General features: G+C 39.8%; 1 protein-coding gene across 1 annotated transcript in view; it reads left to right on the top strand.

Annotated features, from left to right (window-relative positions):
* LOC115274014 (ADP-ribose glycohydrolase MACROD2-like) overlaps nt 1–18,296 on the top strand; it is a 1,308,895-nt gene that overhangs the window by 1,157,997 nt on the left and 132,602 nt on the right. The window contains exons 7-8 of the mRNA XM_029917378.1: nt 4,564–4,605; nt 12,017–12,100. Of these exons, the coding sequence (XP_029773238.1) occupies nt 4,564–4,605; nt 12,017–12,100 (126 nt within the window). The remainder of the gene's footprint in view (nt 1–4,563; nt 4,606–12,016; nt 12,101–18,296) is intronic.

Raw genomic sequence — 18,296 nt, 5'->3', positions numbered from 1 at the left:
GTGCAGAACTCAACAGGGTAATCTGACAGAGAGGGGTGCAGTGAATAAAAACAGCATCCATTATGAAATTAACTTCAAAGAGGCCCCCTGGGTCATTTCCATCAAGGAAAGGAAACAGTGTTTCTGGAATTGGCATTTCTGAACACACAGAACCGTACCATCTGATGGATTGCTCTTTATTTCGAAATGGTATTTGTATCACTCTGGCTAAGAACCTTTTATTTGATTTTTGTCCTCTAACAAAGAAGCATGATGCTTGAAGAACTGTTAAAAGGGCAGCGGTTCCGTGCCCATGCTCCATCGGTCCCCTAACTCCTTCCAGATTTTGAATGGCGTGCCTCCTTATCTCCATAGGCTTATCCTCTTCTTTCATATATTGCTTTTTTGTTCCCTGGTTGTGGTAGAAAAAATTCTAGCTAGAAATATGCTGCATAAACATGGCTCACGTGAGTACATTTTATAGAATAATGTTGAACTAAAGTGGATTTCATTAATAAGTAACAGTACATTAGGTGCTTTGTAGACCAAAATTACTCTGCTCTGGATTTTAATATAAATAATACCAAAATATTAAGGCATGTATTTTATAGTTTATTAGTAAACTTTCCTCGTGTCCAAAAAAAAAAGTTCTCTCTCAAAAGCTGGAATGTCATTATCTGCTTAAAGTTGGTTAGTCACCCTGTAATTTTCAGGATAAAATTTAAATTCTTCAACCTGGGGTATTAGGATTCTCCAGAGAAACAGAACCAATTGTGGATATAGATTTAGATATAAATATAGATGTAGGTATAAATTTATTATAAGGAATTGGCTTATGCAGTTATGGAGGCTGCCAGATCCGGACCTGTAGTCAGCAAGCTCGAGACACCAGAAAGCTGACGGCATGGTTCTAGTGGGGTGTGAGACCTGGGGCCCAGGAGAGCCGGCATTCCATGTCCAGTCCAAAGGCAGGAACACCCTATGCCCCCACACAAATGTAGTCTGGCAGCAGTTTCTTCTTCCTTGTGGGAGGGTCAGCCTTTCACGTATTGGATGAGGCCCACTCACATTACCAGGGAACTGTTTTATTCAGTGTACCAACCAATTCAAAGGTTCATTTCATTCAGAAATTTCGTTCAGACACACCCAGGGTCCAGTTTGACACGTGTCTGGGCACTCCACAGCCCTGTTACATTGGCACATACAATTGACCATTATGCCCAGTGAGGAAGATCCTTCATGATCCAGCCTGAACCAGTCACTAGACCCTTGGGTCCCCTGTAAACTCCTTCCTCCAGCCATGAAGAGCTAGTTTTATTTCCTTAAAAGCATCTTGACTGTTCATAACCGTGTGTTCTGTGTGTTCTCACAGATGTTTTTCACTTTTTTTGAGTGCGATTACCTTTTTCTTAGTTGGAATACCCCCAGAAGCAGACCCTGAAACAAAAATTCAAGTGAAAGTCATTTATTTGGGAGATGATCCCTGGAATCACCATCAGGGGAGTGGGAAAGAAAAATTGGAAAGGGAAGGAAGGCAGCAAGGCTAAATTAGAAATTAAATTAACCACCTGTCCACTGGGACTTAATCCCAGGGTTGGGGCTGGGTTCAAGGAGGACTCCGCCAGAAGTTTCTGAACTAGCGCCCCTGAGGAGGAAGGGAACTAGAGTACTTCTGGGCAAATCCTGGCAGTCATTTGTGAAAGGCTTGTCAGTTCCCTGATACTTCTCCTGTGGCCTCCAGCAACCCAGAGGAAGCCCTCAGATGGAAACCCCAGGGCTGGTGGCTGGAAGTCAGTCAGGCAAGCACTGAAGTTTCAAGGACCAAGGGGCATAGGCAGGGCATCCATATCTACTGGAAATCCACTTGCAGCCCTTCCTTTCCCCCAGCTAATTCTGACTCTCCCTTTTGGATTCAACTTAAGCCTCACCTCTTCTGGAAATCCTGCATAGCCCTTCTCTCTGACTTAGCTGTGTTTTGTCTGTTTCCCAGTAAACAGACTGCTTGCCGGCATCAGAGAGTCTGTTACTTCCTTTTCTGATTGTTTTTTTAACTTTTCTCTGCCGTCCACTTCTTTGGGAGCTTTTTGAGGAAATGGATTGTCAACTGTATCTTCAAAGACTTCCATGGTTTCAACATATGGTGTTGGTCAATAAATGGTTGTTTAAGTAGTGAAAGTAGTAATAATAATGACACTGTAACACTAATAGCCAGTATTTATTGAATGCTCACTCCATGTAAGCACTTTGCAAGTATTACTAGCTCTAGCAAGTTAGTACATGTATTATCCCTATTTTCCAGATAAGAAACCTGAGATATAGGTTTACATAATTCGCCCAAGATTGCACAGCTATATATAATTTGTCCTGGAAGTAAACCCAAGCAGTTTGAATCAGATCCTGAATATACTCTTAATCACTATATGAATAAATGAATAATAACATCAGGTCTGATCCTTCAACACCTGGAGACATTCTAGAGATGATGCTATCAGTATAGTCTATAAAGATCAGCTCTAATGGTGCATTTTCCTAAAACCTTTTCCCATAGCCTGACTAGAGGCAGCTATCCCTCCCCTAACACCTTTTGTAATGTCCCTGACCTGACTACTCTATTTCATGTTCAAATTGATCTGCATGTCTTACTTTCCTTACTAATAGGAAGTTTGTAGATAGTTGTGTCTAGATTTGTCTTGGTAGTTTCTATTTCTCCAAACACAAAGCTACATATACGATAGGCTATGGAGGAGTATTTGCCAGATGGACAAATGGATACATAGATGACAAGCAAAGAGATCTTTGACTCTTCCTTTATCTTTTCCTGGAAACTGCAGAGACTCTTTTTCATCCCACTCTGATTTCCAGAAAGTCTGTTGTTATATAGATGATCTAGATATTTTACATTCTCTGAAAAATAAAATGTTATTTAAACCTATTAAGTTCAGGGAAGAATCTGTGAAGAGTTTACTTTGTAACATTTTGATAACCATTTAGTTGGAAAATTATATTTCTAAGATAAAGATATTCTTTCTCCCAAAATTATATTCATAGAAAAAAAATGAAAGAAATAAATTACACAGAAAATCACTAATGTTTCTAATAATTTAAATGGAAGGAAATTTACTTCTTTAACAGTTAGCCATGACGGTCAAAAATTACTTTCCTGAAACCTCAACCTAAATGTATTTTCCATTCCCGGTGACTGGTATCTATAATCTTCATTTATAATTAGCACTTTGAAGAGTGTCACACTGAATAAATTTGGCTAAGAAATGACTAAGTTCATATATCTGGGTGGAAATTACAGATCTTTACTGAGTCCCCGTTGCTTGCAAACCATCATATGGAACCACGTCCTACTAGGTAAGAGATAGATAAGAAATGTAAACACAAGAATTTTCCAATTTGACTCGAAAGTCAGAGAAAATTAAAAATAAAACCTCAGAAATTTTACTCTGAATAAATCTCTTTATGGATTTTAGTATATAAAATTAATTGCATTAGGTACTAGAGAATACAAAGGAACATAAGACATAGTCTTTAACTTTGCAGAATTTATGAAGGAGAGATGGGCATCTGGAGGATAAACATGTTAACAAGTAGACATATGATTTTGTGCTAATAATAAGTGGTAGTAATTAATTTAGCACTTAATATTTCAGTAACTGTCCTAGTGCTTTAGGTGGTAGTATCTCATTTAATCCTTACCTTTTTCATGAGGCACACAGGAGTCTCTGCAGGTTGGTAATCCAGATCAGAGCCATATTTTAAGATTGATTTGACAGCTACATGTAAAAGAAGTTGAAGTCAGGAGTGAGAAAAAGAGTAAAACAATTAGGAAACCACAAAACAGGGAAAGCAAATGGCACTGGTAGTCTGAATTCAAGTCGTAGTGATGTGAATAGAGAGGAGAAAATGTGGAAATAAGACAGGCAGGATTCATATTTTGATTCATTCCTTGAAGGAGAAGAGACGACAACATGTCAAAAGTTCAAAGAGCAGATATGTCACCCAGAGTGTAGAGAAAGCACACATTCTTGCCCAGTTAATGGGAGTTTCACTTGGATGAGGGGAGTTGAATGGGAATAGTGCACCTGGGTCTGTGTGGAGGGATGGGCACCTGAACTTCCAAAGCTAAAGGTTTAGATTTGCACATGTGGCAAACTAGCCCTTCTCACAGCGCTGTGCAGGGACGGACAGGGTCAGCCTACACCCAGATGGTGAGCTCCACGTTTCTCAGAAACTTGACATGAGCACAAATCCCTTTCATTGATGGAGAAAGTGCAGCATTTGAAATATGCAATTTTTATTTTTTGAGCTTTTTAGGAATTGAAATGACCAAAGTTTATTTACATATCACATTTAAAAGGAATTACGAACCCTAGTTGTTAAATTGTGGTCTATTGTATGTTTACACTGCACTATATTAACTTAGCATAATAATATAAGACAATCAAAATGCATGTTTTAACACTCTTCTACTTAGTTCTTTCTTGCCTTTAAAGTTGTATTAGTCAAACTGAAGAATTCTGAGGTTTCTAGCTTTCATATGAGTTTTTCTTTGGTCTTTTCCCCCTTTTTAAATAGATGATAATAATGAAGAAGATGTTGATGTGAAAGAAGATTCAGGTAGGAAATTTATGATTTTATTCTTAGAGGATAGGCAAGGATCATTTTGTTCTCTATGTACACCTCACATTTTTTCAAAGAAAAGCAAAATAATGTTAATAAAATAGGTGAAGTGGATTATGAGTACACTCATCACAATGATCACTGAGTAATATATGGAATTGTTGAACCACAATATTGTACATCTGGAACCAAAATAACACTGCCTGTGAACTATACTGCAATTGAAAAAGAAGAAAAATAGAAATGTACACTCAAGGTCATAAAATAAGAAAGTAATTGTGCTAACTAACCCTTATGGCTAATACAATTAGCGTATTTAAGCAGTAAGCTTTCAGCTTTATGAAAGCTGAGGTAAAAATGGAACCTGACGTTATAACAAATACAGTAGTGTCGCAAATTATCCCCAAGCTTAGTGATTAAAGACCCTGCTTATTATGCTCATATATTCTGTGGGTCAGGAATTCAGACAGAGCACAGCAGGACTGACTTGATCATACTGCTCAGCAAGGTCTGAGACCTCAACAGGAAGTCTCAATGGCTAAGGGCTGAAACCATGTGAAGGTTTGTTCACTCACATGTCTGGCTGGCAATTGACATGCTGGCTCTTAGCTAAGACCTCAGCGGGGCCGTTTCTGAAACACCTGAGCATGGCCTTTCTACAGCCTGGGCTTCCTCCCAGCATGGCAGCCAGGCTCCAAAGTGGTTTCTCTAGGGACAGCAAGTGAGCCAGCAGGAGCTGTGCCTTTTTAAGACTCAGCCTCAGGAGTCCCACAGAATTACTTCCACAAAAATCTTTTTGGAGCAGTCATTAAGAAACCTGCTCAGACTCATGGGGAGAGAAAATAGACTCAATCTCCTAATGGGGAGCTGTGACATTTTGTAGAGCATGTAGGACCTGAAAAAATGTGGCAACCATCTTTGGAAAATACACTGGGTACATATGACATATTGTTCTCACTATTAGAAATTAAGTTATATGCCTACTTCTCAAAAAAGATCATAAATCTAGTGGTTACAAGCATTGAATCTGGCCTAAGGTGCCCACTCAGCATGTGCCTGACAATGAATGCATGAGTCAATAGTCCTGATTTCAATCCTATCTCCTCTATTTACTGACTTATTACTTACTGGCTTTGGGTGAGAGTTTTCTCTGTAAGCCTCAGTTTACACCTATAGGGGAAATAACTATTACAATACAGTCTTGTTTGGGAATTAAATAAGATATCATACCTGAAATATTTCTTGGACCTTAGTAAACACTCAATAAATTTTCACATTTTTCCTTTCTCACTCTAACAGATATTGGAAGGGTATAGAACTTAATGTCATGGTATAAGAACTCCATGTTCCCAATTTTGGCAACCACAATGTTCTAGGCCTGAAATGGGGCCAGGTTTCAAAATTAAAACAGATACCTCAGAGGTTCTAATTTTGTGTAACCCTCTCTTCAATGCCAGAATTCCATAAATAAATCACTGACAACACAGTCTGAGCATCTCCATTAATGGGGAGCAGTTTCAACTCTGAGGCAAACAATCTCATTTGGCTAAAATGGTCCTTCTCCTTGTTAAGTTAAATGTCTCTCTTTCCCCTGACCTCCCGCTATCTTCTTGGAAAGATAATAGTTTTCTTTTTTGTAGCGGCTCACTGGAGCAATGATCATATCTTCTGTCCAGCTTCTAGCCTCTTCTCCAGTCCAAACATGACTGATTCCTATGGTTCCTTTGGCATCCCCAGGCCATCAGGTTTGGAGAGTGGAGAAGTAGAAGGAAGATCTAAAAGCCAGGACTGAAGGAGGTAGAGGCGGGTCTGTAATAGCAGCTGCCAGTTGCCTACCTGTATCCCCTTGGTCCTCACTATTCTTTTAGGAAACCAACAGCTTTCTAAGGAAAGTTCTTATGACTCTCAGATGAGTGTTTCTCGCTGATCATGAAGGCAAACTTGAAGTGCCAGGAAGTTAATTTCTCTAGAGTGTCCCTCAGCCAGTGGTAGGCAAGAGTTGGTTCATCCCCACAGGACACTTTGGAGGCATACTGTGTTCCAATGTCATCCAGTAGAAATATAATGTGAGCCTCGTGTTTAATTTCAAACTTCCAGTAATCTCATTGCAAAAAGTAAGGAGAAATGAATGAAGTGAATTTAATAAAAATTTTAGTAACATAATATAACCAAAATATAATCATTTCAACATATAATCAATCTAAAAATTTTATTAGTCTGATATTTTACATTCGTGTTTTTTCCATACTAAGTTTTTCAAATTTGTATTTATTTTACATTCATATCTGAATTCAGACCAGACACATTTCAAATATTCATTGGCAATGTGTGGTATTGGACAACAAGATATTTTTACCATCACCCAGAGGTCCCCAATAAAATTGAGCCCTGACTGTCTACAGTGGAGCTTGATCACCCAGTATTCTGTGCCTTCCCTTTCTTGTCTCACCTCCCTACTCACCACTGGCACATTCTGTGATAATCTTTTAAATTAAGTACTTGTACTCAAACCCCTGTCTTAGTGTCTTTTGAGAAAATCCCACCTAAGACAAAGACTCTGCTTGCATTTTGTAAAGCATTAAGCCCAAGGTGAAATTTCAATTAGAATATCCATTCCTATATTCACATGGGATGTCTTATTATTTAAAAGAACCATATGTCAAAAAAAGATTATAAGTGGTCACCCCCTATCTTGATTTAATTCCACGGATTTAATGTTAATTTCTGCTATTTTCATTTATCCTGCTCACATGAAGTATCCTTGGAATATCCTTCAGCCATGGGGAGTACTGGCCTTTCAGCCAGTCAGGTTAAGCACCTTATCTTGCTAAGGACCATTTGCCTAAGTACCATAAGTACACATTTCTAGGCAGGGGGAGTTGACTTCTTAATGAGATGCAGCTAGCTATCCAAACCACTGAGTGATTTTAAGAAAATCATTATTAATGCTAATGCAGAGCCCACAAGATTGGAGTCAGCATATGAGGTTTGGGGGGCTTTAATTGGATCATCATTTCTGATTTTAGTCTCATCAGGTTTCCTGGGGATATTGTGGCTAGAAGCTGGATGCAGCTGTTAAAGTCATACTCAATGGCCCAAGGATACTAAGTCACTAGGCCAGAATGGACTTGGGAAGCTGCTCTCCATTTCCTAATATAGGAGTGCTAAAATCATGGGAGATTTCTGTGCAGAATGGTTTCATGATGTGCCACTGGCCTTACCAGACATTGGTGAGCAGGCTGACTTCAGTTCAAATCTCACACTTGGGCATTTTGGTCTCCAAGAGAGGTCTCTATCCAGACCATTAACTACTGCCTTTAATCTGCCTTGCATCACATCTTCTACTCATATAAGTGGAAATGCTAAAGGATTTTTAAGAATGCAGCTGATGCTAGTAAATGGCTATTTAGGACAAATAACTGGACAAAAAGTGCTAGTGAGTGATATTGAATAATTATCTGAATACCAAAAACCAGGGACGTGCTAGTAAACTGACTCTCTGTGTGGAGGGAACCCCATTTTGGAGAGTTTGCATATTTTATTAGTGTAACTACACACATCATGAAGTTGTTCAAGCTACCAACACTGAGGTCAATGAATGGGAGCTGAGAGATAGGTATAGTCAGCTGGCTCACATCAGCCCCAGCACACCTCTGCAGAGCCAGATTTTAACTGAGCATGTACGTTGTGCCAGTCACTCAACATACATGAACTCATTTAAGATACGCAACAACTATAGGGGGAAGGGATCGTTATTACACAAGACTTGAGAGGAATTCATTCCTGGCTTAAATAGCTGGTCCATTGGTGTGTCTGAGCCCAAAATTCATGCCCTTGTAACCTGTCTCCAGACCCTACAAGTAAATAGAGCCAGGAACATCTCAGATGGTGTGAGACCAGGTCATCCTCAAGGTGAGGCTCTGCCCCCATGGGAAATGGCAGAAACAGACCAGCTTAAATGCTTAGAATTCCTTTTAAGTCCTTTATCAGTTTCCTTTATCCTACAATAGAAAACATTTCCCCATATCCTCCCACTCCCAAGACCTTGCGCTGTTGAAATGAGACCCAAGCAGGACTAGAAAATCAACATCCACCTATGGCAGTTCAGCTACATGAGAAATCAGGGGCACAGTTGAGCTCTTCAAGGAGCAAAGCTAGGCTCATGGCAAAACTCCAGGTCTCCATTCTCTGCCAGAAACAGAGGCAACATAGATAATATGATATGCTGTCAAGGAGAAGTATGGGCCACTTTGGAGGAATGTTCCTTCAGCCTCCCCAGGCCAAAGGGAGTGTTGTTCCTGCTGATCCACAAGTAGAAATCTGAGCACAGAGGCCATATGTGTCAGTGGCCATTAGTGGGTGCATCCATGGGTGTTAGGAAATGATAGCATACTTATGTCACAGATGACTATTCATAATTAACATGTATCCACGTCCAGTGACTACCCAAGGAGGGCTCTGTAACTTTTTAAAAAATGAAGTACCAGTACTTTTGAGGTACTTACCTCAAAATGTAGACAAACAGAAATCAATAGATTTCTTTAAGAGCTGTCTTACCCATTCCCCAAGAATTCCCATTAAGGTTGGGAAGTCAGGTGTATGATCAAAAACTCACTTTCAGGAAATGCTGGTTTGGAGTTGAATCCCCAGCATTGGAAATTCTCCTTAGTCCTAGTTGTAGTTGATGCATTTCAGAAGCATCTTCCCAGGCGTCTTAGTGTCTCCTCCGTGGAAGATTGCAAGGGTCTCTTTGCCCACCCAATGCATCCTTTTGAGCCCAGCATCTGTGCTCAGTGAGCTGTTCCAAGCATCTCATTTCTGGTTGTGCTGAACCCGTTCTGCAGGGTCAACATCCATCGCACACCTGGTGACAGAAGTTTTGGGGGGAGTTGTTAATGTAGTCATTGGAAAAATTTCTCACCCTGGCCTTGGTAATGATCTTTGAGGTGACTGCCTTGCTACCACAGAAAGCCTATAGTGCCCCCCAAAACTTTGTAATCCATAATGCCACGGTTTTTAATAGTATATCTATGAAATGCAATTTTTTGTTCTGTTCCTTTTTCTAATAAATGGGAAAAGAAAAATGAGTCGCCATAGCTCTGCAGTTTAAATTTAAAATCCTGGCATAAGGCGACAGCTGCTGAGAGAGTAAGAATTAGGCATGGGCCCCATTATATCTTGGTCTTAAAGAAAGGCTTGGGCAAAGGGGAAATAAAACCAATTGGAAATGAAATTCCCAAGACACTGCTAGGTACCAAGTACACAAGAGAGATTGGGGAAGATAAATGTCATTTCCTTAAGGAACTTACATTCTTACGAGGTGGAGTGGAGAAGGAAGACATACACTAAAGAAACAAAGAAGAGGCAAAGATAATTTCAGATACATTAAATGATGTATTTGAGAGAGATTTCCCATGCAAGGGCCCTTCATATTAGGAATTCAGAGAAGGCCTTTATTGGGAGCTGAATATTATTTGAGATTAAAGGCAGAGAAGGAACTAGACATGAATGTGTAGCTCAGGTGGGAAAAAGAATAGCAGGTATAAAGATTTGAAGGCAAAAACTAGCCTAGTAACAGCTGAAGAACACAAAACGGCAACCAATAAATCTGAAGCCAAAGCACAAGTGGGAGATGAGGCTAGACCTGTAGGTAGAGCCCAAGTGGCATGTTGTCCTGGCCCATGAAATTGATTTGGATCAATCCACTTGGTCTTGGTCTGTGATCCAAAACCAGTGGTAAACAGGTGAGCAACAGGATCTGGTTTATGTTTAAAAAAGATAATTCTAGTTCCTACATGGAAAATAATTTTAGGGAAGTTAGAAAGCCAGAAGGTTACTGTGATAGCCCAGATGAGAGATGCTGCAGGTTTAGGTTAGGGTGATGATTGCAAAGGAGGCACCATGGAAGAATGTGGGATATATTTTGGAGCAGAGCTGATAGGATTTATGATTACTTCCTAGAAAAGTATAGGAAAGAAAATATTAAGGACAATATCTCAGTTTTGTGGTTTAAATTCTTGGGTAGATAATGAGGTATGAAATACTATGGAGAGAACAGGTTTGCAGATAGCAAAAGTATTGTTCCAAATGTGACTAATGGGATTATTACATAAATTTGAAATGCTTGGTGAAAGATAAGTGAAGGATAATCATTAGGCCTGGAAAGAGTGAGTCACAGTTAAATCCCAACTCTGAATGGAAAATGGAGGAGATGGTAGTTAAGGACTCATGATACAGAGAGGGTCGTGTGGAAAAAGCCAACTGATTGGGGCTATATGCTTAGATAAAGGAGTAAAATAAGCCCTCAAAGCCCTTACTTTTCTAGGTAGAAAGCAAGAAATTTCACTGGTGCATAGAGACCCATACCCCAGGGTGCAGCTGGATGGGAAGTGGGGTAAAGGATGGAGAGTGGATGAGGAGGTGCAAAGCAAAGACATCCAGTCAGAATACAAAATGAGATGCAGGGGAAAAACACGTGCTTTGAGCTTAGTAGAGAGAGCAGGACTAGAAATACAAATTAATGCCCAACAAATACAAATTAAATATATCTGAATGGGATGAATGTAGAGATATGATTCCTAAAACCACCTTTAGAATTTTTTTTTTCCTGTTTAAATTCTTCAGAATTTAAACCTCCTTGGATAGACATGGCCTGAGGGTATCGGGAACCACTGAGAAAAGTGGGAAACATAATAATTTAATTGGGGAGATAGAGAAGTTGTTTAGAATTTGGATGACTAATGAAATCTGCTAAATGGAGGGTAAGTTCAAGCACCGTGCCCTCCTCTCACCCCAAAATGAGACGACATTGACGCTCATCTAGCTTGACTTGGAGGACTTAGTAAAAGGAACTTGCCCAATGGCAGCTGTCAGTTAATCTGTAAAGTTTTAAATCAATCCCCTATGGAGAAAAAAAAATGGGGGTTTCCTCATGGAGAATTTCTTTTAATTTAAAATAAAAGCATTTAAGAGGTACCTGGGTGGCTCAGTCAGTTGAGCATCTAACTCTGGATTTCTGCTCAGGTCACCATCTCACAGTTCAAGCCGTGTGTGGGACTGTGCCGGGCAGTGCAAAGCCTGCTAGGGATCCTCTCTCCCTCTCCATCTGCCCCTCCCCCACTCACTCTGTCTTTGTCTCTCTCAAAATAAATAAACTTTAAAATAAAATAAAATAAACATTTAAGATTTCACATTTGGGTGAATCATTAATGATGGTAAAGAAAAGATGTTTAAGCTGAAGCGTTTAATCTATGTACACTGGCAAATCACAGGCTCTTGTCGAAATGACACATGCATCTATGATCAAGTGTCACGGCACATGTAGGGAAAAAGAAAGAACTTTAAACTTTAACATAATTTTAAATATTTAATATCTACATAAGGATGTTGTAAATCTTTATGCTTCCAGAGGTGTTAGAGCCAAAAGGCCTCTCGCCACCCCACAAGAAGAGCAAAGCAAAGAAGCCAGAATGTTCCAAAGACTCCAGTGAAGGTGAGTCCTTTTCCTCTGGTCACTAAAAAATCACTCCATGAAAAAAAACCTTCTGGTTAACTTTTAAATTACACATGTGCTCTCATGTTCAGATATTCCTGAGGGTGCAGAAATCACAGAAAAATTATTTATCCTTTCCTAATATGTTGATTCTCCCCTGAATGTGAGGACAAAACACTAGGTGTAGGTGTAATTTGTGAAGGTTAAAATTAAGTTAAAAAAAAAACAGTTTCTCGGTGCGATATATTTTCTGTTCCTGCAAATTGCAAATGCTCAAATTGTCGGTGGTGCTTATGAGTTAGGTGGAGACCTCTGTGTGATGCACAGTGAGTGGCTATTGCCTTATTAAGGTCATTTGTTTTTGTTTTTTTTTTTCATGATCACGTTCTGAGTCCTGACTCCAATGTCAGTGGTGGGTGCTGGAAATGCTTCTGGTCTTTAGTGTTCTGTCCCACTTTCAAGAAGCCAGTGCTTAGCATTGAAAGGGCAGGTCCCACTGGACTCAGTTTTCTGAAGAAATGAAGCTGTCTCTCTTTTACTTACAATACCTGTGCCACCTACAAGGTATTCAAAATTTTTCTATGAAAATGTAGAGTTGGCTTTTTTAAAGGGGTCTCTGACATATACATGAGTATACATGAACCTCTTAAAGGGGAATGTATTTATGCTTCCTATTCTCTGTCTTAGGAGCCTCACTTTCTCTCCACTATGAAATGGAGCATATGATAATGCTGGTGGTGTCAGCTTGGGTCTTTGGGAAAGAAGATGCCAAGATGAAATAGAAGGGCAGGAAACGTATATGCGAAAAAACCTCAAAAGCTAAAACAGGGAGGAGCAGGAGCAGAAGAAGCAGGGGGAGGAGGAAGGAAGGAAGGAAGATTAGCTAAGAGCCTCTCTGCAATATAGTCTGAGAAAGTCTGGGGAGACTCAGAGCGAAGACGGCCATCATGGTGGACCTGCACTGGGCAGGAATGGCCGGGCTCCAGGACCTCCTTATGCCAGCTCACTCGCTGGCTGCAAGCAGTGTGGGGAGAAAGTGCCCACCGTGGGACCCCCAAAGTGTGGTCCATGGATGCTGTCAGCTAACTCCACTCCGGCAGTATGGTGTCTCTTGAAGGGAGATCCTGAGCATCTCACCTCCATGACAGCACAACATCCACATGAGTGTCGGGGTTCCAACATTGCCTGCACCCTCACCTCTGTTCAGAACCAGCCGAGAAGGCAAAGCTGGAAGTTTGAAATCAGAAACATAAACTTTGTTACTAATGAGGTTAAATCAGAGCATATGGTGGCCCTGCCCTGAAATGAGCTTCCTAAATGCTGGACTTCACTCCTAAATATGAAAGAAGTAACCCATGTCCCCTCAGGAGCAAGTACCATTGTCCTCGGTGTCCCCATTGCTGCACAGAGGCTACCCTGGTGAGCTTATTAAATGAAAAAAAAAAAAAAAAAGAAAAGAAAAAAGAAACAGCTTTCTCTGTGGATAGGTGATCTGAGAGTGACTCAAGACAGAACTGTTCCTGGGGCGCCTGGGTGGCTCAGTAGGTTAAGCCTCAGACTCTTGACTTTTGGCTCAGGTCATGATCTCACAGTTGTGATATCAAGCCCTGTGTCAGACTCTGCACTGAGCATGCTTGGGTTCTCTCCCTCCATCTTCCTCAGCCTTCCCCTGCTTATAAGTTTTCTCTCTCCCTCCCCTCTCAAAAAATGGGTGTTTTCTCCCCCAGGCTTGGATAAATGAGGAAAGGATGAGGAGAAGGGCACAGCAATGAATGTTCTCTGAACTTTGGTTGAGGAGTGAGGGATAAACATTTCCAACTAACAGTAAACAATGGAAAGAGTGTGTGTAAAGCGCCTAGCAGGGGCCCAGAGTTCATGATGGCCATTATAACTGCCATCATAATCAGCACCCTGGAAGGGTGCACACTGTCCTAATTCACTGAAATGTGCTTGAGGACTTAGAATCCTTTAGAGGAGGACACTCAGAACCACAGAGTAGGCCAGCAGCTCTAACTGGCCCGAGGCAGTAAGAGAGTAGCCAGGGCATTCATCTCCTACTCAAATGAGGTCATTTCCTGGACAATCTCTTCAAGCCACAAGATCCGGGCAAAGCAACAATTGCCTTTTTCTTGGAGAGGCTCCACCTTCCCTGGAGGTTCCCATCAAATGAACAACCCACATCAAAAGTTGTTTCCCAGAACCTGAACCTGTTTTCCTAGTGAGTCTCACCTGGTGAGCCCTGAACTGTAGCAGTGCTGCCTTCTCAAATTAGCCTGAGTATTCCTTTCCATGTGTGGAAACGTCTTTCACCTCTTAAATAATTTGCATTGTTGAGGAACATCATCCCATAATCTCAGTATGAGTAGGTAATATATATGGCTTTACCTCACTAAATATATGGTCTCCAAATGTTCTCTGAGCACAAAAGTGGTCAACACATTGTGTCTGTGGCATCGTGACGAAATGTAAATGTTAGCCACTCCATAGAAACAGGAATTGTTCATTTATTCCTAAGATGACTTTCGGGACCAGAAATCAAAAGTTGCTAGAAGACAGTGAAAAAAGGCAGCGTAATCTTACATGCCAGTGGCAGATGATTCTGTCATGAGCACTCATTTTTTTATCAATGTTTCTATGTTGACAAAATAAACTATGTCCTAAATTCAATACCGTTGCATATGTTTCCCTTCCTGTCAGGATGCAGAGAGTTACAACCTTTAGTAAAGAGTTACAATTCTTTCCCACTGGATACACAAATGGAACATTTTGTCACTGGAGGAGGGGTAATGTGGATCATGACCCTTCTCTGTAGTTTCCTTCACATTTTAGAGTTGGCAGTCCTTTTCCAACTTGGTCGTCTCCCTAAAATTGAAGCGAAGCTCCTGGTATTTTTATTCATAGATCAGTAAGCTTAATTCCCTATCACTTGGCTTCATCTTGCTTCTCCCCTACCTTTGGGTTCTCTGCCCTGATTCCAACCCTCAGTTTACCTTATAAAAACATTTTCAAACAGGATCACAGAGAGTAGAGCTGGAACACAATCTCACCTAGATTTTCTAGCACATATAACCATAATAACCATATTTTGATTCAGAAGAATCCTGCAAACATATGGGCAAGTTTTCTCGTTCTGCAGATCTGTTTTTAAGCAGACTGCAAATGGTTTTCTAACTTCCCAAGTCCACCAGTTTGTTATGTCAGAATGTCTTCTTTTTTCTAGAAACAACACACCTTCACTAATCCTTTTCCCTTTCTCTCTTCTGGAAACCAGAACGTTTTGTTAGGGGAAGCAATGTTGCCATCATTGCAGCCTCCATGAAAGCTTTATTATTTTAGTAAATATTGTGCTGAAGTACTAAACATCAGAATACATAACTGAGCAATTTCTAAATGTATTTACATATGGTTTTCATGTCAGGGACTTTTGGACATAGTTTTATTTTCACCATCTTGGTTGAACTTTCATGGACAGTGGTGTACTCTGACTTGACCCACTGCAACATCATACCAATAATGAAATAATTAGTAATTGAAGATTGGCTGGCATCTGATATAAATGATTAGCCATCCATGAATCAGCAAATTATAGGCACAATTATTTGAAAATCACCTGGCGAATACCAGGTCCAGCAACTCGAGCTTTCATGAATGTGAACCAATTTTCTTCTTAAAAAACTTAATTGAAAGAATATCATTATAGAAAACTTAGCACCATTAATAAAACATGCTCCTCTGACAGTTTTCCTCCATCTTCCACAAAGAAACCCTTTTGAAATTCCTTTAGTGAAAATCTCTCAGGCTTTGTGGGAAAACATTATCATGTTGTTTTGAGGGGTTTTTTTTTAAGACAGTTTTTCTGGGTAAAAATTTGAAGTTGATCATTATTTTCTTGCAGCATGTAAGATTTCCCCCCCCCCAGTCTTGTCAATTCTTTAATTGTTAAGAAGCAATACCTCAGTTTAGTAGTTTCTTTTTATATGGTCTGTCTTTTCTTTCTGGCTGTGTTGACAGTCTGGTCTTTATCTTTGGTGTCCCTCGGGTTCAGTTTGATATACCTCAGTGTGGGTTTCCCAAGATATGGGAATGGACTTTTTTCATGTTTATTTTTTTTTTGAGAGAGAGAGAGAGAGAGAGAGAGAGAGAGCGAGCATGAGAGGGAGAGAGGCAGAGAGGGAAACAAAGGATCTGAAGAGATTCTGCTCTGTCAGCCCAGAGCTGATGTGGGGCTTGAACCCATAAACTGTGAGATCATGACTTGAGCTGAAACCAAGAGTTGGATATTTAACAGACAGCTATCCAGAAACTATCCAGAAAATATCCAGGACATTTTAAAATTAAAGGTCTGAATGTTTTTCTCCTCTTATCTCAACAAATATTACTCTTCCACCACTCTCAAATCCTTCTTTCTCTGTCCTTCAGGATTCCTAAGCTACATTGCTTTTTTCTTTTTCCTTTTCTATATCCCTGTCTCTCTTTGATACTTCTTTATGGTTATTTTGTCAAAACTCTCATGCAATTTTCTAATTTTATTTAACTCTATTTAATCTGATATTTTTTCTTATTTTAATTTTTATAAGTTTATTTAGTTCTTTTTCAAATATAGTTGGCTATTCTTTATTTATTAACCACATAAAATATTTTTAAAAATAATCTGTATCTGGGGCACCTGGGTGACTCAGTCGGTTAAGCGTCCAACTTCAGCTCAGGTCATGATCTTGTGGTCCATGGGTTTGAACCCCACACTGGGCACTGTACTGACAGCTCAGAGCCTGGAACCTGCTTCGGAGTCTATGTCTCCCTCTCTTTCTGCCCCTCCCCCGTGCATGCTCTGTCTTTCTCTCTCTCTCAAAAATAAATAAACATTGAAAATAATAATAATAATCTATATCTTAAATTTCAGTATCTCTAGTCTGTGTAAGTCAAATTCTGTGGTTTATTGTTTTTGCAGATTCATGATTACAGTAATTTCCTTGTATATTCTGGGTTTTTTTTTTTACTGCCATGTTCTTTAGATTTTTATTTGTGGGGATTTTTTGAAGTTGGATGAAGAGCTTATTTATTTACATTTTGTTTTTGAGATACCAGAAGTTTCTGCTGATTTAGGAAAACCTTAAACTATATACTTGGCTTAGAGTTTTTTATTATGTTTTGTTTTGTTTGCCACTTGTCCTTAAGCCCATATTAGTATATATATAAGATTAGGAAATCTCAACAGAGACTTTTTTTTCCTTTCTTCCTCAGTGCTAAAACTGAGACAGAAAAATATCTCACTATATTCAGAACCAAAGCACTAGTCCTATGCCTCATATGTGTAGTTCATTCAAACCCAAGCTCTAGCTAGTAGTTCTCAAAGTGTGTTCCTCCATCTGCATCACTGAATGCATTTCTGACCTACTGAATCAGAAATGCTAAAGTAGGGCTGAGTAATCTGTTCTTAAAAGCCTTCAAGGTGTTCACATGCATGCTTAACTTTGAGAATTACTCTTCTAGGATCTAGACCATCTAGATATTAGCAAATGCCTCAAAGCAAATAATAATTCCAGTGCTTGCTTACAAATTTTGATTCAATATCCTTCATCATTTCTGACTTCTGTGGGGTTCCCTTTAAAAAGCACCAACCCTGGGGTGCCCGGGTGGCTCAGTCAGTTAAGTGTCTGACTTTGGTTCTCAGGTCATGGTCTCACGGTTTGTGAATTCAAGCTCTGCATCGGGCTCTGTGCTGACATCTTGGAGCCTGGAGCCTGATTCAGATTCTGTGTCTCCCTCTGTCTCTCTGCCTCTTTCTCTCTCTCTCTCTCTCTCAAAAATAAATATTAAAAATTTTTTAATAAAAAATAAAAAGCATCAGCTCAGCCATGTATTCAAGAAATAGGTGGATAGATAGATAGATAGATAGATGATAGATAGATAGATAGATAGATAGATAGATAGATAATAGGATAAATGATTGGTAGATAGTAAATACCCACAAATATACATATAAAAATAGACACATGCATACCTATATATGTACATACACATACACACGTATATAATATATAGTCTGGAAAGATATATAACAAATTGATCTCAGGGGTGCCTGGGTGGCTTAGTCGGTTAAGCAACTGACTTTGGCTCGGGTTGTGATCTCAAGGTTGATGGTTTCGAGCCCTGTGTCAGGCTCTGTGCTGGCAAGCTCAGAACCCAGAGCCTGCTT

This window comes from Suricata suricatta, chromosome 12 (genome assembly GCF_006229205.1).
Source record: "Suricata suricatta isolate VVHF042 chromosome 12, meerkat_22Aug2017_6uvM2_HiC, whole genome shotgun sequence".
Classification (NCBI taxonomy): domain Eukaryota; kingdom Metazoa; phylum Chordata; class Mammalia; order Carnivora; family Herpestidae; genus Suricata; species Suricata suricatta.
Note: the sequence above shows the minus strand (reverse complement) of the source record. Positions and strands in the feature narration are given on the sequence as shown.